The sequence below is a fragment of the Danaus plexippus genome, assembly GCF_018135715.1.
Source record: "Danaus plexippus chromosome 18 unlocalized genomic scaffold, MEX_DaPlex mxdp_20, whole genome shotgun sequence".
In the NCBI taxonomy this organism is placed as follows: Eukaryota; Metazoa; Arthropoda; class Insecta; order Lepidoptera; family Nymphalidae; genus Danaus; species Danaus plexippus.
The window spans coordinates 1,825,711-1,846,095 of record NW_026869853.1 but is presented as its reverse complement, the minus strand read 5'-3'; the positions used below and the strand labels follow the sequence as shown (position 1 = coordinate 1,846,095).

Below are 20,385 nucleotides of genomic sequence, written 5' to 3'. Positions count from 1 at the left end.
ACTCCGGGGGAAAAAAAAGGCGAGATTGATTGCGTGGCGCTCGGACGCATACGGGTGAATTGTTAATAAATTTTGTCTTACAGAAACACAAAAAATTCCTTAATTTCTAACCCTTCCTGTTTTCTTTCCAACATAACTTTCACTTCTTCGACGCGGAGGGACTCCACACTGAATTATTTTGTTTCAGGATGCATCAAATGTTCAAGTTTGTTATCAAAGCTGTATAAAATAAACTTATACTTAATATTTAAAAAACCTTAGTTTAGCTAGAGTTTTTTAACAAAAGATTCTACCTGTGTAATATTTTATGACAATTAAGTGAAAAAAAATCTACTTATGGCAAAACATGGATTTATATATTTAAACAAACATCCGTAACAATTAAGAAGAAAAGGTTAAAGCCATGTGTCCTCCTGTCATTCATTTGATGTGCCACAGAGTAAAAAATGATTTTATACTGTCGTCGCAGTTTAATAATTTCTATAAAATGTAAAATATGACTCATGAAATAAAATTATAGTTTATTTAGTCTTAATTTTTTATTTTTCTTATGGCTTTAGATAAATAGAAAGTAAAATATTTTAGTACGTCTTTTTATTTTATTTTTACGTCTCATTGAATTAATCGGACAACTAAATAAAAAGAAAAACAGGTATATGAAATAACACAACACGTTAAGGTAATTTAACAAATCGATAATTTAATTAGAAATTAACACTTTAATACCAACTATTATATTCTTAATGAAAATATATATTATCTATGTACTGTAGATATTAGGCTGAATATAAAGGATTACATTTGCGCAGTAAATACACTATAGATTAAATTGAACTTACAACACAGGGTATATTAAAATACGTTTATTATTTATAATCGTTATTATTATTTTTTTTCAAATAATTTCTTAGAAGAAAAACGTGCTGTCAAAAACACGCTACTTAAACTAATGATAGAGAGACAGAGAAATTTTGAAAACTCTTAACGCTAACGCACGTACGGAGGGTCGCTTGTTATTTCAAAACGTACCTTACCAAGATATAATAAGGTTGAAAGTGTATCAGCGACCCCCTGTCACGTGTATGCAAGCCAATGCCTTTAACAACCCTATATACTTTACTCCTAAGGCCGGTACAATCAGCTGTCAGCGGTCTTTTCTTTATACCAATTCATACAATCTAATTTAACTCCCAATCTAACAAAACACGACTGACAGCCATAGAACAATATACTTTAAGTAATAATTTTTTTTTTTTAATAATTCAACTATCAAATATACTATTGCGTATGAATTTAATCACATTATTGTTTATTTAATACGTAACACGAATAATGTAAATCGAAATATCACCTTAAATAAACTAATATAATAATAAATATTTAAAACTAAAAATTAAAAATAAAATAAAAATAAAGTCACGGCACAGATTACATAGGAATATATCAAAAAATATAATTTAGGCACCACAATCTTAAACCTAAACGTGAAAGCATCTCGAAAGTAATAATTTAAATCTCAGTGTGTTTTAAATTTAAAACATTACTATAATATCACTATATTTCGTTACAACTCTAAGTCTAATTTATTTGTAGCCTTACCATTAGTTTGCATAAACAAACTACACACACACAGTTTTTAGTATTTACTAATCAATAACTTTAAACTGACCGTGTATAGTTTGACTAAGCGAACTCATTGTAAAGGTACTGCTATTAAATGCGGCTCAAGAAAATATCAGCATAAATGCCGAAGATCTATATATATTTTCTATAGAATATGTGTACTATACTTTGAGCTAGATTGGTACATAATTTATTGTAAACGTTTCAATATACCTTTATCGGGAATTTCGGTGTTTAACATTATATTTTAGCAAAAATTAAATTTGGCACATAGTTGAAATTAAAAGGTAGTGCTGTGAACTCATACTGTGCCCTCTCTGATAGATTGTTAGAGGTTTCTATGACGTCGAAGCTGAGATAGAATTTATTAAATGAAAAGCGTTGACATTTCATGATATAAATATTCATTGACGTTACATTATTGCATCATAAAATATCTTCTCTAAACCACCATACCTAAATTTATTACTATCCATACAAAGGTAACACAAAATTATCTTGCCACTATAAAAAATATTATATCGTTACGACATTGTCAAATAATTATATATATATATATCATAGTAATAATCAATCGACGTCACAAAAACGCGGTCAAAATCAATTGAATGACACCATTAAATGTTGCCATGTTTAAAAATAAAAATTATATATATAATATACATTTTTTAAATATGGCAATAAAATTTTGTGTTTACATTCCTCTGGCTTGTGTCCGACGTTTAAGATTTAAGCAGCTTATTCGCTCGCTGGTTCGCGACCGCAATGCGTGTTTCATTACTCTCACCCTATAAACCACAGAATATATTAGAAAAAAAAAATATATATATAAATATTAGTATACAAACATAGATTGTAAATAAAACATTGTTAATTATATATTATTAAAAGGCTGTGAAAACCTTTGCTTTAATTTATTTTATATACATATGGTTCGTTAATTTTAGTACGTATTATATTAAGCCTTTTAATTGTACACTTTATACAAAATCCAAGCATATTTTAAGCAGTATTTGCATGTGTGCTTTAAATATTATAAAAAATGTAGACATACACACCCAAGAAAAGAGGAATAATTCGAATTTATTTTTTATAAAATAATATTATTTTTTAAATAAAATATGTATGTCTACATTTTAACATATATAAGCCCGTAGCTCCAAAATTGTGCATAAAGTGCGCTTAAAAATTAAATACTCACTCGTGACGTCGGAGGGCTGTTTTGTATGTGTGTTTGTGTGTCTCGTGGTTAAGGTGATATAGTTGCAAAGAATTTGGTAAATTCATGAAAGATTTTAATATGTATGTATAATGTATATAGCGCGGTCTAATATTATATATATATATATATATATAAATTAATCTCTACTCACTTATCTTTCACGAGGTTACTTGGTGCCTAATTAAGAAAACGCCATAGAAAAAAAATTTACGCAGTATTCATTTATTACTTAAAGTATCGATGCTTCTTTCACATTTACAAAATAAATTAATAAATAAATAAAAAATATATAGCAAAACATAAGAGAATATTGAAATAAAAAAAAAATCAAGTAATATTTAAGTTAAAATTATTGAGTGTTACATGTTCATAGAAGCAGATATGTTTTAGGGATATGCTTATATATTTTTTTTTTAATTTTTATAGCATTGAATTCAACGAGTTGAAAATAAATAAAAACTTAATTACTTAGCAATCATAACTTTATTTTTTATTAAAAAAATCAAGAAAATTCTGTGGGCTTGATCATCAAATTAATGTTTGTTAGCCAACTTTCACTCTATATTAACATGCCTGAATTCTAAGTAACCTATTTTTTTTATACTTAACCCACAGATTTTTTGGCATTACATGATGGTGTTACGCAAAAAAAAAAAAAAATTAGAAAAAAATCATAAATGCTCCTATGAAACATTTAAAATGAGACAAACACATACCTAACATTATCGTAGCTATTATCACATTTCACTCATCCTCTAACCTTAATTTAACTTATATTTATATAAGATAAGAATAAAACGCGAACATTACAGAATACAGGTTACTATTAACACATGCTTATATAGCTTTTTTCGTTCTAATATTATATTTTTTTTTTTAGTAACAACAGGTAAATGCATCTTCACAAAATAAACAAAAAATCTCATTAGTCAACCTTCTATCAAACTACGGGATATATGATTTTTTTTTTCATACTTGGTCTGAAACGAGCACCGAACCCATTGAAATGTTTAACGTTGAGCGTTTACACAATAACGGATAGGTCAATGTTTTTATTATATACTTTTAAGTTACAGAGAGTAACGCTAATCGAATACTGGTAATATGGCCGGTTGCTAAAATACAAAAAAAAAAACTTAAATGTTAGAACTGGCCAATAAACATCATAAAAAGTAAAATCCTAGTTACAAATAAATAAAAAAGGTTTTATATAAAAAATAAAATCACATTCCATATACGAATGTAAGTCAATGTGTTTAGAAGCAACCGGCCGAACCACGAGACTAGTGTGTCTGTGTGGGTGTGTGTATGTGTGTGTGCTGCCGTCGTTTACTTGAGGAGCTCGTGTGCGCGCTGGTTGGCGAGCGTTATCCTCGTTTCGTTCGATTCGCCCTACGATACAGAATACAATTGTCTCGCATCTCAAAACGCAATCCATTTGCAATTCAACGTCACTCGACCCCCGATGACCTTGAACTCAAATTCCAAATTCAAATTTAAATTGGAAATGGAATGCATATCGGTCTGTTATTCGGAATGTGATGTGATGTTAGTCACTGATGAGTCTAGTCTATGATGTGTTCGGAGTCTGAATCTGAGTCTGGTTATGTTTTAGAGACTGGTATATCACAACATCCAAAACTATCAACTACTATGTATGGTTAACATGCTTAGTGATAGAATACAAAAGTGAATTTTAGGTATCAGGAAAGCGTCACTGTAATTTAGAAGGCCAATAAAGCGATAGATTAGTCGCGAGAAGGTTCTATAGAATCGTTTCACACAAACACAGCTAAAGTGACTCTAATTCTAAAAGGTGACGGACGATGTTAGTATATGAAAATTGTAATAAGTTTATTATTAAAAAATTATATATTCATAAAAAATTTGAGAGTTCTTCAAAATATTTGATTAATTTTTTTTTTGCAAAATTATAATAAAATTTATTGAGATAATATTTCCTTCATTGTTCTTAATACTTTTAAATATCACAGAAAGATTTACTTATTAAAGATCATTACTATATCAGTCTCAATAAAGTTAAAATTAACCCAAAAATATCCCATGGAATAATATTGCAATTTCAACAAGGAAGAACCACTTATTAAACCGCCCACGGAACAGTAAGCTGTATAAATAAATCATATTTGGACCATTCAGACAAGAGCCGTTTCCACTAACCTTGCGGTTGATACGATCGATCTGTCTATTCTGGTTCTCCAGCTCGGAGCCCATGTCAATGGCCATGTTACGTAAGTTACCGATCATGGTGTTCACCTGGCCCATGTTCTCCTCCATCTCGTCTTCGCGAGCGTCGTTTGTTATCCTGGAATTATTCACATACAGATTTTAGTCCCGTTTCAGTGTAACGCGAAACTGAAAGTATTCACGTATTATGTAATCTAAATAAAAGTAGAATTTTAGAGTTCCAATTTTCGATTCTATTTAGATCTTAGACAAAATCGTTTCATATATGATAACCAAAAAATTTTATTTCTTAATAGTGAAGTTACACGAGAAATTGCTTACTAAGAGACTTGCACAGAAAGATATAGCATAGGTCAATTTTAAAATGGTTTTATTTTTAATTAAAAAAAAAAAAAATTTTATGTACGTACTATAGAAGGCATACCAACTTTATCATCTTATGGATAAGATACTTACAATCTATGTATCTAATTAAAATATTATATATTTGTTAGTAGATGCGACCATTTCTCGTCGAGACTTCGGATTTAGAATAAAGTAGGTTATTGTCTATTTATTACACGAAATCGATTATTCGATTAATCGACTCGAAATTCACGATTTGTTTCAGACGCTTTCTATATATTAAAAAAAGGCCAGGCATAACTATTAGATTCTTTTAATGTTTTCTTTTAGTTGCAATCTTTGTTATAATGAGTGTTTGTGAGGGCGTATAATAGAATTATCTCGAACATAGTCACTAATTATGAATAGTAACTTTTTTTCTTCGTCTTATTATAATGAAAAAAAATATTAAACAAAGACGTAATTATTTTTAAAAGAAATCGCTTAAAGGTAAATCTGACACAGATATTACATGAAATTTCTGAACGGATATTTTTTTTTTATATAATACAATTATAATTTCGTCAGACATAAAAGAGTTCACTCTTTATATTTAAAAACAAAAATACCGTTGATCGTAACAGGCTTGAAATATAAAGGTTTATATAAAGGTGAAAGGTTTATATAAAGGTCATAGTTTAACATCTAGGTAAATAGCAAACCATTTGATATTCACTGTGAAGGTCAAAGTTGAGTTATCTGCCTTTAATTTTAACTATATAAGGCTAGTTATTTAAAAAACAATTTCTATCGGTGATCATAGGAATTTATTTGAAATGTATAAAACAACGAAATACGGTTGTTTAATGAGAAGATTTAAAATTTATATATATATAGAATTAAATATTATTTAATGCGATAAAAGGAATGAGGTATCAGATATTAAGATATTTACTAGAGACGTGGAAAATGTCCACGTTATTCGTCGTCTTACGACTAATTCAGAGACTGAAGAGGTCTTTCCAGAGAAACGGTATTATATAACTAGTAAGTTACTTACTCAGTATAATAATATTTTAATAATGAGATCTAAGACTTTCACGAGCATTCATTTAAATACAACTAATATTTTTCGGATTTACTCCTCGTTTTTAATTATTTAAACTACATAATCCCAACATATCGAATACTTTGCAGCAACCTTGATCACGGGCAGATGAAATGTAAATATATCAATAGAACATTTCTATGGTCGTATTTTTACGTCTTTTATAAAGAATACCGTAAAGTTAAAGTTATTTTATAAGGGCAGTATTAAATAACAACATTTTCATATCTTATTCTGATGGGGGGTAGATGTATTTATAATATTTACCTGCCAATATAACCAGCTTGTGGTCCGATGCCGTTCCGCTCGTCCATAACACGCTGTGGCTGGTTGTTCACCACCTTACCATCATCGTTCCCTTTCCATGTACCATCATCTTCCTTGAATGACGCCCCCCTGATGTGGGTATAACGTGTAATTTCATTTTCATTGCCATTTTTACACTAACTTATAAAAAGTTTGTGAAATTGATGTTTTTTTTATTATTATTATTTCATATAAGAATGTATTAAGCGTTTGATGATTTTTAATGTTTTTTATGCCGTAATGAAAGAAACAATAATAATTTTTGCTACATTATTTGGTAAAATGAAGCTGAAAGGAGACCTCAAATCGAAAAAATTCATAAATACCATTTGAAAATGCCTAAGCAGGTAGTTTTTTTACTTTATTTTTAATAACTACTGAATAGTACACGACCTTACTTATTAATCCATTCATATCACATGAAGCTAACATGTCTAGTTAGGTGAAGTAGCTATATTGGCGTCAATTAAAACTTTGTCACACGTACTTGTTGCAAGGTAGAACGCAAATGCCACAACATTTCTCCATCCCCGAGAGATTCTTCTCAGCCTCACGCATGTCAGCGTTAATTTGATCCATACCCTCCTCGATTCTGTCCAGTTGTTCTGTACACACATTAAACAGTTTTAAAAATGCCCTCCCATCTAACCAGTGGAATGTGTGAAGCTTCTAACTTTCATATAAAACGCGATATTATTTAATTTCTCATGTAAATTCTCAACGCTCTCGACAAAAATTCCGGTGGCAAGTGTAAGACAATGGATCGATATTGGTTATCACCAGAGTATTTGCTACCCATGCATTTCGTTCTATTACAGCAACTCTACTTCATTAAGCGTCTAAACTTGTTTGACTTGTCTGGAAATTAGTTTGTTTGATGTCTTACACTTGATCCGAACACTTGAAACTATTAAAATTAAAATTACCTCTGATTTTAATGATGTATGTGCTACTAAGTGATAAAAATTACAAAATATTTTATAACTAACATTTAGACAATATAAAATACTAGTCATGCATTAAATAGCAACTTCAAAGAATCCGTGCACAGCTAGATGCGTGACTAAATAAACAAAAGAGTTTACAGATGATAGAAAGATTAAGGAACATCATCTCCATTCGCGGATTCGCGGTTTCTCCATGAACGGATCGGAGCGGAAATAAGGCTATTACAACTATTTATAGTTATGATGGTGACATTTTATTTTACCTTAATGTGTTAATCCCTTATTATTTATCTGTTAGCACGTTACAATTTGTATGGACATTAGAATGTTATATCACAACGCCATTCATTGAATTTTCATAAACATTTTGAATTGGCATTTCAGACAAAAGCCTCGCTATGTGATGATGTAAAAATTTTGCTACTAGATGCTTACCCCCCTGTTCATCCAGCATGACCAGGGTTTTCATGCCCACCTCGTGACTCTACAACACAATAATGATGTCACTATAGCTCGCCAAAGGAGTGCCAAACTTTTGAGGCGGCAGGGGCGGCGCGCTAGCTCGCTGGCGTGCACATCGCGCCTTCCGTCTCAACAACTCAATACAACTCAAACTGACAACTAAACAAAAATAAAATAATACATGAACATGGTCACGGTGAGCCGCGCTAAGGCAGGCGGCCACTCCTCCGCGATGATAATGATGTCAACTAGCATATGAGCATCAGACAAGCATTTACTAATGATAAGTGATTGTAGCAAAGAATCATTATCAATAAATAATCACAACTAGGGCGGCGTGGAGGAGCGTACGCGCGGAGGCTGTGCCGCCAGCCTCGCACTGACACAGATCGCATCGAGCTAACAGTTACAGAGCTACGGCTCTAACATTAACAATACGCTGCTAGCCATGGAAATGAAGGCGTATACCATTTGCTCTATAGTTTAAACAGACACGGTAAACGCGCATCATATCAGTACCGCAGTTTAGAGAAGAGGAGTAGATTTTAGGAAAGATAAATAAATATACCTATAAAAAGCGTTCCGATAGATAATATCAACGGAAGAAAAAAACAGATTGCGCAGCTCATACAAATTAAATCTTCAGCAAAAGATAGAGTACAGTCTTTTGCGACAATTAGCAACGAACGGCCATCGGGCTTCTATTTACACTATACTTTCAAAGACAACCCCATCGAAACATAGAAACATACGCAACATCGATCTGAGATAAGTCGTTATTCAAGAGAAACGTCAAAGAAAAACAAAGAGATTAATTTATTAACTGCACATTCAACACAGACGTTCTCACGGCTCGACTACCCAGTGTTCAGTTTGACTCTTACCGCCCTGGTGACTCAACATATGAAGCGCTTGCCCCCCGGCGTCCTCGCTCTATACATAAAATACAAATCAAAATAATATATCGTAGGAGAGAGTATCGGGGTGTGTGGGGTTGCGTCGTGCCGTGACCGCACAACGCGCGCGGGTGCGGGCGAGTGCGGGCGAGTGCGGACGGGTGCGGGCGAGTGCGGGCGGCTGGCGTGGCGGCGGCGTGCGCGCAGCGGGTACACACTATTCCAACAACATGCATGCAGTGAAGCTTGCAAGTAAAACCAGATTCAGTTTTATCTGTGCTCAGTTTCATATGAATCATGATTATTTTGTGTAATGTTTAAGAGTCGTGCGTTGAGGAGAAGCGTTTCGAATTTACTTCGCTCGTTTTTAATCAATTTAGTTTTATGTGATTTAGGTAAGTTGTCGTTAAAGAGTCGTTTACGAACATCTGAAATGCAGAATGTATAGTTTCGTACAAATATTAACTTCTTTGGTTATGTCATTTGGTAATCCTAACCGGCATCGATCGCTGGTAAGTTGTGCAAATTGGTGTTGATTATCTACATAAAGTATTATTAATGATACAAAGATGTGGGTTTTCCGTGATAATAACAGTGTGTGTCATTAAATGTTGACGAAAGAGGTTAAAAGGATGCCCGCACCTTTGCATTGCAACTTTACATTTCTCATTCAATTCATTAGTTGCGATACCCCCTTAAATTCTTCGTGATCGCTGAGCCCATCACCGGGCTGGCTGAAATCCCTACTACTTCTCAATAATATTAGAGAAAAAAGTAAAAAAGACAAAAAAATGTAAATTATTTAGTGTTGCAATTGCAGTTCACTCACCTCCCTGGTCGTCTAGAGCGACCAGAGTACGAATGCCGGCCTCCTTGCTCTAAACCAGCCGCAGAAACAAAAAGTCAGAGAGCATGTTAGTTGTGAGGGGTACAGTGGAGTGTTTGGAAAGTGAATCGGGTATTGGGCTCCGTCAGTTGAACAACTGGCGAACACGTGTTCTCGAGGTTCATAGACGTGTTCGGAGGACGTCTTCACTTTGACTATCGATATGACATATTTCCTTCATTAGTTTTTGGTATGTGAAGATGTCCTCCGATCATCTGTGTCACTATGGCGTCATGATAATCTGTACTGTGTTTATACTTGAATAGAATTTTGGCACAGATCGTCGACGAATATTGCTCAACGTAAAACAAAATATTTTATGTATCCAAATACATCAGCTGTTAGTTTTAATTATTTTTATTTATAAGTAACAAAAAAAGGGATATAAAGAATTAAAAATTTTGCATGTTTATAAATCAATTGGTCTGTATTTGTTGTGAGATATTGAAAGGTGTAGCTCGATATATTTGTTGGAGTTAAGTAGTAGGTATGGCTTGTGGTTACGCCCATATCGGCAGTATTGTGAATGTTGGAGAAGGCATGAAAATTATACAACTTAATAGTATACAGTCAACAACAGAGAACAGCCACTACACAGAGACCAACAACAAAGATTAAACTAAGGAATATAAGGTACACATCTCGGTTCATAGATGGGATGTTCACTATGAAGTAGGAAATTCATGTGGATAAATCATATTTGAAGTAGAATGGTACATAAATAAAAAAGAAAACACCGTTAAATTGGAAACAAGACAGTGGAACGTGCTTTGGAGGTAGTGATTATTGCCTGAGTGGCGAATCGTTAAAGAATATAGAAAGGTTTAGGAAAATATTATCCAATCGATATATTTCAAAGCAAGCCCAAGCACATACAAAGACTATAAGGGAGAGGGGGAGAAGCGGTTCTGAATCCTATAACTTACTATAGGGTGAGAAGTATTCAGAAATAAAAGAAAGAATTGGTTTCTCTTCTAGATTAATATGGGCTTTCATGCTGTGATTATAGTTATTATGTAACAGGCTATTCTGGACTCGTGTGTTGGTTGCTGACAGTTAATGAAATGGATTATATAAATTGTAATATAGTAAATTCCTCTCAAGGTCACATCCATTTTGTGACTCATTTAACTGTCAACGCCAATATTTCATGGGCTCAGGACAGGGTATAAGTTATCGCTGACATACAATTACACATTAATACATCGCTACAGAACAACACAAAGGACTATAGAGAACTAACAATGTCGGTTACAAGTAGGCACGGATCATGCAACACCCAATGGTTAGTATAAATACATATTTTGCAGGGCACAAAAAAAATAATAGAAAACAAAAACTTAACCAACGAAATAAAAACATGACCGGGTATCTACAATAGATATACATACACATCAAATAGATAAAAATAGCGACATCGATCACACAACAGCCAAGGATAGCGAAGGCTGCGCCCTAGGGGGTCTTTGGGGGGGGAGCTTGGATACCAAACCGAGCTTGGGGCTAACTCCAGGACACTTCGCTATACCCCTCACTCCCTCGCATCGAGAACACCTCTCTCACAGATTACAAATAATCACAACTGAACACAACATAAATTTATCAAAACTATCGGGTAACATAAACATGGTTAAAATTACACATTCCAATTTACGGAACCGCGTTGGACTATTTGCCAATAGTATAAATATATATTTTTTTTAACTTTGTCCAGTGATTGTTTCGCTTGAAATACCAATTAAACAGATACAATTAGTATTAAAAACCTGAAATACAATAGTTAGAATATACTTATTTTAACGAAAAGAAATAATTAAATTAGTAGGGTCAGGACAGGAAATATCGGGACATTTCAAATATACATATATATATATTTTAACTTGAAGGTATTCTCGACATTTTCATATCATTTTGTCATAGTTAATATTAATATTAGTTAGCCACTGCTGTAATCTGTATTTGTTATGTCTTTCCATTTCACCCAACTCATTTGTGTTACAGCAGTCGCTATAAAATTTTATATAAGGTATGAATACACATATTTATCAACTTACCTCTTCGCATAGTTGCATCATACGCCGGGTCGACTCCAGGGACTGTAATTGAGACAATAATCATTATAATCAGTTAAATAGACCACAAGACGTGAAAGAAACTGTAATAGGAAAAGAATAGGCGATTTTTATGTGGTTTTAATACGCATGAAGGTGTACGGTGTTGTAGGGCAAATTATTATAATTTATCGTCCCTAACATCTATATCGGTACAATTCGGACCTAATATCCATCTACTCCCTTTACTATTAAAAATAAGACCTTTCTCAAATCTCAAAATATGTTTTTATATCTTCAATATAAAATAACAGACGAATCCAGATCGTGTAAACAGAGTTAAGTCATTTAATATGTACAAATTTGTTTGTTATGTTGTTTTGAATAAGTGAGATTTTATCTCAACTACTGAACGAATTCGAATCGTACGCGTTTATATAATTTTGAATGTATTCTTATATAATACGAAATGTGTTTCAAGTTTACCTTCAAAATGATGAAAAACTGACTTCATAAGTCGAGAAAATTTACTCGGTCTATTCTAAAATAACTTTACTCATAAAAATATGAGACACCAAAGCTCTGTTTTTATTATTGCTATTGATTTTATGCTTGGAAATAGCGATTTAGCCGCACAGCATCTTGTTGGGCCAACCCTATGTGGTGATCGTTTTCTAGAATGACTTAAAGCTAGCACTAACAGCAAAAATAGGACGTCAACTAGGTTTAACTCATTTGTTTTGTTGTTCAGTCTAACCATAGAAGGTCCTCGTTAGGAAAGACTTGAAGCTCTAATTTCTCTTGCCGTTTACTCTTTTCTTCCTTATTTTTCTGTTGGCATGCCATTGAAGTCGCTGAAGCATCTGTAACTCAGTTAAGTGTCCACCAGCAACATCAAATCTTGATATTTTCAGTTCGTTTTATTTCCTGGTTATTTTAGCAGATAAAAGAAAAAATATACCATTCTTCTTTACTTACTTCATCCGTGACCTGGCCGGCTCGTAACTGCAATTGCTCAAGTTCGCTGCGCGGCGCGCCATTTTCTGCTGGGGGCGCTGCTGAAGGCATCCTGAAACAAACAGAATCGAATAACCAGCGGGTAATAAGCAAATAAAAAAAAACTTCTTTATGGTAAACAAAAAAAACTCCTTAATGTAAAGTAGCCATGTATTTTACTTGGAATTTCCGGGACGACAAATGTATTACAGAATTTGGAACAGCAACAACCACGTCAAATAAGAATACTATAAATATTACTCAGACAATTTATGTTTATATAATTATTCCACAAAATAATGAATGGAAATCCTAAATGAACAATTTTTATGTTCTTAACAAGTCAAAGCCGGATGATATAAATGAAGTAATACTTTATTATAACACAAAGAGTGAGTCATATTGTATAAAGACTAATCATTAGACGTTGTTTAAGAGAAGGAATGTGCCTACATCATTTTGTAGGCGTTTTAAGTTTTTTATTTAAAAAAAAAGTTAATTGTTAGTTTATTATCGCGTGATTTAACAACAAACCTGTCGTAGTGATAATCCTTCATAATGTTTACACCAGTTCTTTACAATCTTATGAAACTCGTTTACAAATTATGTAGGTTGTAATTAAGATTTATAAATACATTAAATTCGTTTTTGACGTTTACGTCCTTATCACTCCATTGAGCATCTATGGTTTATACTCTGTTATCATTGTGGATATGTTTCAAGGTCTTAGTAATTATAATTCATAAGCATCTTCTCACATCGTTCATACCTAGTATCAATAACTAGATGAAATATATTTATATTCATATAGATTTTTTTTTCATATAGTTATTAATCAACAATATATGAATTAAAATTAGTTTTATTAGAACTCCTTATGTATGTGATAAGAAACATTTTAAATATTCTAGATGGTAACATTTTAAAGAGTAATATTTTATATATAAATAAATAAATATTAAATCGGCTTAAATCAAATGCGCAATGGTTTCTTTGCGTCGCCCAACCCATGTGGTAGATCAACCAAAGTGTTTTACTGGTCGAAATCATTTCCCGTCCTGCTTGCACACAGTTAACGTTCAATATAAATCGAGCTGCCAGTCGGCTACACTTGGCGTTTAAACAATCGCGCAAGGCTACCAACTTGAAAATTGTAATTTAATCTGTATTCTGTTTTTAATTTTCTAGTTGTCACTGTCATAAATGTATCATAATATTTTGCTGTGTGTGAAATAAAATATGAGTAATTTTGATACAAGGAAACTTATAAATGAAATCAAGAAGAGGCCCTCTATCTGGGATACATCGTCGACTGATAATACAAATAAGGAATTGAAGAAAAAAGACTGGAATGAAATAGTTGCAATATTTGGTGGTGATGACATCTCGGCTAGTGATCGACATCTTTTACGTAAATAATATGAATATGATAAAATGTTTACGATTTTCAATTAAATGTGCCGTTAAAGAACATTACTAAACATACTTTTAAATCACTAGAATACTTTTTTGATTATCTAGGATTGTTTATATTTATTATATATACAAACCTCGTCTTTAAAACAAATTTTATTACAGGACTTACTCTTCAAAAAAGATGGAAGAACATAAGAACTAGTTTTGCCAGAGAACTAAAAAGACAAAAGAACTATGGTTCGGGTGCAAACCGTAAAAGTGAATATGTGTATTACAAACAGTTACGTTTCTTGTCCAATGTTATGAATATTGCTGAGAAGGAAGCTGATGATGAACCAGAATATGTCTATTATGATGTTGATGTAGAATTCAATCAAACGAGCGATGACAATAAATATGAACAAAGAATTGAAAACAAATTCAAACGTAAAATGATTGACGATGAAGACACTATAGATGATAATGAGGATAACGAAGATCGTCTCTTCCTATTATCACTTCATGAAAGATTACGAAGAATCCCAAAAAGTAAAAAAACTGCCATTAAAATTAAATTACTATCCATTATAAATGAGGCTTTGATTGATGAGGTCGCAGACTGAAGCTGAAACAAGACAGTATTGGCTAGTCAATCAATAAATTATGGTTTTAGGTACCAATGAGCATTTTTATTGAATGCAGTGTGAATTTGTTAAATGATAACTAAATAAAACGTGATAATATTATCAATATTAATGGACATTTTATACAATATTATATATAAAAAAAATGTTGATTGTGAAATTAAAGATGTGTATCATAGGATACAGATAAAAGTTTATCATTGAAACAACCTCACAAGTCAAATGAAGCAGAAGGTAGTTATAATTAATAAGATAAACTGCAAAGCCTTTAATTACATATTATACAATTATTGTTGATCAAATAAATCTCTGAGATATATATCATCTTTGCCTCTTCCCATGTTAGCCAGGGTCGGCTCTCTGAGGTATATATATATATATATATATATGATTATATATGTTAAAAGTAAATGAGTGAATCTAATTGACATTTGTGAGTACTTATGAATAAATTTAATGAGTACACTATTTAGTGTATAATATTGGTTATTATTGTGTATAAAAATTTATGAACGACCTTGAACGCTCAAGGGGTGGCGATTGAGTAATTCCACCCTCGCAGGACGTTAACATAAACGATAATCTAATTAAAAATTGTAACCTAAATAGAAGTTACTTTAACTTCCAGTCTGTTTTAATAACGCCCGAGATTTGGAGTAATTACGCCATTAAGATGTAGCTTGGCAGCTCTTCAGCTGTACTTGACCAAGATTAAACAGTTCATTACGGCCTGGATACGAATTGCATGATAAAAAAAATCATTGCGCTCTTGTTATATAGACAAAAAAAAAACTTTCCTCGCATATTTTGTTATTTCCTTTTCCAATTTTTTTCATTTCCTTGAAAGCGAAAGTGCTTCAAATTTAACATATAAATTCTGTGTCTTAAAAATATAACTTAATATTTCGATTGTATCGGTTGTACGTGTAACTACTGGCTGGCATGCAATGGCGTGTTGGCTAACAAGCGTCGCAGCGACCTTCGAATTTTAATTCATGTCTACCGTCCGGAAAACTGATACAAGGGTTAAATTTAAAAACTAACAATTGATTTACCAAGTTTAAAAAATCTATAATATATCATGAACTTACGAGTAATTGTTAAATATTTTTTCTATAGTTATATGTATCATTTGGAATACATATAACCGTTTTTTTTAACATAAATATAAGATACATGTTAATTTAATATTTGACAATTAAATAAAATATGAATGTTAATATTTTTTTTCTTAGACGGATGTTAAAAAAAGTTCTACGCCGCGCCGTTATGATAAAAAAATGCATAATTGAAATAAAAAACTTTTGATCAACATAAAAATAGCAGAATATGGTCATGATCTTTAGTCTCGGAGATAGAGCAGTGGTGTATGGGTAAAATCAATAGACGCGCGCACGTTTTCATCCCACGCAACGTAATATACTACAATTCGTTTAGTTAAAAACTCGTTATGCGGAAACTTATCTGAACAACTAACTAAAACTAACGATGCTCTTGAGACGTAAATAATTTTTAACCAAATTAAATTATTTTAATTGAAATGCAATGGAATATGTATAATGAATCTTCTCAGCTAAGTGATCTCAGTATATGCACTTCACTGGGTCAGGCTCACACATGTATATCTGGAGCGTGAGCTACTTCACATCCGCTACTTTCAAAACCTAGTTTACCACATTCATTAGAAAATGTATTTAATTAAAAACAATTTCTACAAATTTATTTTTGTATTTTTATTTTAAATCTATTTTTAACCAAATTCATCAGAATCTTTTTTTTACATTGCAATATAGATATTGAAGTTTTATGTTAGTATTTTTTGAATTTTATATATCTGCTCATAAAATATTTAAGACTTCAAATAATAATATAGAATTTAAATAGATTATGTAGGGAAAGCATTTTAAGTGCATATGATATATTTTTTTTTAATTGTAATATCTGAGTGCTGGCAAGTTATGCAAATTATTGCAATTAAGATTCTCAGACTACAATAAATATATAGAAAAAATTATGTAAGCATAATAAGGGATATACATTTTTTCCACCTCATAGACTACTTTAAAAATTCAACATTTCCTATTTTATTTTACTTCAATATATTGAAATGTACACTCAGATATTATATGTGAATTTGCTCCGTATGATAAATATACAATCAAATAGAACCTCTTCCTTTTTAGTGGTCAAATAAAAGTTGTTTCTATATTTAAAGCTTGGATTAAATCATGGTCATTTAAGGGCAAGTAGAAATCAAAAGGAAATTTTGAAATTCAAAAGGAACCAGGTAGCACTGGTTAAAAATATTATTACCCAGTTCCAAATGTATTTATAACAACAATTTTTGCTTTTCAATAATTAATGTGAGTTTATCTTTAAATATATTTCTATAATAATGAATATGATTCTTTATTAGAAAAGTTAGTATATTTATCTGTTTCTTAAAGAAATAAAAATTCAACTCTTTCATTATTTTACCATTATCGGCCTACATTGAAATCCTTGAGTAATCTATGAAAAAAATAATTCCTATTTTAAGTGCACCATATTAGGGTATTAATCAATTAATATATTTTTTAATGCTATGGCTTCATTCAGACTAGATCCATGGAACAATTAATATACATGGGGTGCTATAGTAAATATATTTTATGCCCAGGAGTATGTTGACACAAGCATGAGATAAATATATCTTGATAGGACTACATTAGTTTGCCTCCAAGTTGTAATATGTTGAGGTCAAATGCCTATTGTTGAGTATTGTAATGTTAGGTATCAAACAAAATTAGTTTTTTAATCTTGCCTATTAAGGCAGTTTGAAGTTCATTGAGATTATGAGTTGCACAATATAAAATACTTGAATCTATTTTATACATTGCTAGAAAATAAAAATAAAGTAAGGGTTATTATTGCATTCATTTTTGGGTATAAACGGATATTTAATTAAGTCACTTAACACCAAAAACGGAGGAGCTTAGGGTCTGACGTCAGTATTTAAATCAGTTTTTGACATCACTACCGATAGGAAGAAATGGTATTTTTACCTTATTTTGAATTACATAACTATCTCTCAAATTAATCTCATTTTCAACTAGATTAAATTAATTAACTTCCAATAAATAAATATAACTTACCTGGAAGTTTAAGTGTAAGTTTTAAAAAAACTTTATTTGAAGAAAATGTGTGGAAATCACTTGGCACACTCACTGAGAACCAAAATACAGCACAATGATGGAATGAAAGGCTTTCTTTTCTTTACCAGAAACCTTCGGTCGATCGACTCGATGAGGTTAGCCAGTGAAATGCGCAATGTTTTGACTATGCGCATTGAAAGTTGCTGTGATTGTCATGCGCGTTTAAAAAACTTTGTTAATTTCAATTTATACTTTTAATCGACATTTTAAACATAATCATTTTGACTGAGGTCTGAGGAGAATCCGCAATTTATTTATGTTTATATTCGGAGACTAAATGGGATAAAAATACATAAATAATTGTAGATTTTGCAGCGACATCTCGTGTTGCTTCTAATAGTTTTTTATGGTAGTAACTTGATTATATGTATTAAAAATTTCGCTACTTGATCAAAGATGTCTCTATAACCATATTGAAAATGAACGCCTCATAATTAATTAATAATTCAATAATAATTAAACTAGACTATCTCATAATTCAAATGATTTTTAAATATTTCAACCAAGTGTTTTCTTTGTATGCATAAGAACTTTTAAACTATTCTTTCTTTCTTATATAAAATATAAAAAGTCAATCGGTTGAGTACCTAACTATACAGAAAATATGAAACAGTATATATCTTTGTAAATTTGAAATTAAAAGAAACAGTTTAATAACAAAAGCGAGAAAAACAAAATTACTGGGCATTCGGCAGTCAAAAACTTTTTGAGTTTTATTTAATTTGTATGTCAAAAATAATGAAGATATTAATAAATGTTCCAACAATTATTTTGTGTATTTCATGTTATAGCTTTACTTAAGAATATTTGATTATATATTAAGAGTGGGCAGATAACAATTATGTAATTAGTAGGTCTATTTTAAAGAGGAATCCTTAGTCGCGATTTACCCTTCCAATGAAACTTAAATGAAAAATATAGTGAAACAAATGACAATCTTCGGCTATTTTTAATTTTTATCTCATGCCAATTCGTGTTAGGCATCTCAAGATAAAGTCTTTGACTCCTTCACGTACTAAGCCTGTTTCCAAGACTATTTAATCTAGACGTAACACCGGTACAATTTTATCGTTAAGATTAACGACAGCGTTAAGGTGAAGTCGTTACTTATATAACGATAACAAATATCTTTTGGAGTAGGTACTTAGATACGGTAACGATAATTATATAAGTGCGCGTTATTTTACCAATGGACTTAATACACTTTGCGTGGCGACCATGAAAAATTTTATTATCAAATGTGTTCCATTTCAAAAAAATTCATCCGTGAAATATGTTTCTTTGTTAGAAAAAGGAATTAATACTGTATAAGGATTTTTAGGCTAGAGTTATTCACAAGTATTGTAAGAAGATAAGCAATTTTATTTAAAAAAAAATAAAATAATAATAAGACCATTGATAATTTTAAGCTGAGAAGAACAAAATAAACTTGTGTCGTTTCAAAAACAAAAGATGAATATAATCTGTACAATAAAGCAATTCTTATAGACATGTTAGTTTCGCGTCTCTAAATGCTTGTTAAAAATAAAAATATATGTGATCAATATGAGCTAATAAGTTATTATAAGTTATATCATTAAAACTATCTGTTGTTGTGTTACGAACATTAAAAATTGTATTAGAAAAGCGAACAACTTCATAAATATTTATAAAATTATATTTATGAATTTTTCCACAACTTATCTATGAGTTTTGCAGGAACTGTCCACTTGTTTCGTAGAAGATCTCATTTGACCTTGAAGTGTAGATTAATTTAGATGAACAGTCAATTGTTCAGAGATAAGATTGATGTCGAAAGATAAAATCATTTGACTGACATCCATTACATCGTAATTATAATTTATTCATGTAATAATTTTCATAAATAACTAAGAATTCTCAAAGTATTTCTATCATTAATTCGTTATTTAATATTATTATATCATAAGTATTAACTTCCTTTAAATTTTAATATCATCAAAAACTACATAAAATTACACATAACTGTCGATGTCACCAAAACATCTGTGTGGCACGTGTTTAAGAATGTGAATGCCCATTATTAAATACCTACTATTTTGATCATTGCAAAAACGAATAAAACAATTTAAAATGGCAACAATTTACGTATTTATTTCAAGAAA

At 31.2% G+C, this 20,385-nt stretch overlaps 2 protein-coding genes across 7 annotated transcripts; one reads left to right on the top strand and one right to left on the bottom strand.

The window, feature by feature from the left end:
• Positions 1-674: 674 nt before the first annotated feature.
• On the bottom strand, positions 675-18,531 carry LOC116773036 (synaptosomal-associated protein 25). 6 transcript variants are annotated; one of them, XM_061528456.1, is made up of 9 exons: positions 13,564-13,702; positions 13,012-13,102; positions 12,037-12,078; positions 9,926-9,974; positions 7,279-7,396; positions 6,753-6,881; positions 5,027-5,171; positions 2,825-4,237; positions 675-2,411 (listed from the first exon to the last, which is right to left on the bottom strand). In XM_061528456.1, exons 1-8 carry the CDS (start codon positions 13,584-13,586, stop codon positions 4,175-4,177), a joined length of 660 nt encoding a protein of 219 aa, XP_061384440.1. In that variant the 5' UTR covers positions 13,587-13,702; the 3' UTR covers positions 675-2,411; positions 2,825-4,174. The 6 variants fall into 6 exon arrangements, with proteins under 6 accessions (XP_061384440.1, XP_061384439.1, XP_061384441.1 ...); XM_061528455.1 differs by lacking the exon at positions 9,926-9,974 and adding an exon at positions 8,174-8,222 and having other exon boundaries at positions 13,564-13,699; XM_061528457.1 differs by lacking the exons at positions 2,825-4,237; positions 9,926-9,974; positions 13,564-13,702 and adding exons at positions 8,174-8,222; positions 18,203-18,531.
• On the top strand, positions 14,147-15,387 carry LOC116773037 (uncharacterized). The gene is made up of 2 exons (XM_032665406.2): positions 14,147-14,440; positions 14,608-15,387. Exons 1-2 carry the CDS (start codon positions 14,269-14,271, stop codon positions 15,045-15,047), a joined length of 612 nt encoding a protein of 203 aa, XP_032521297.2. The 5' UTR covers positions 14,147-14,268; the 3' UTR covers positions 15,048-15,387.
• Positions 18,532-20,385: the final 1,854 nt, after the last annotated feature.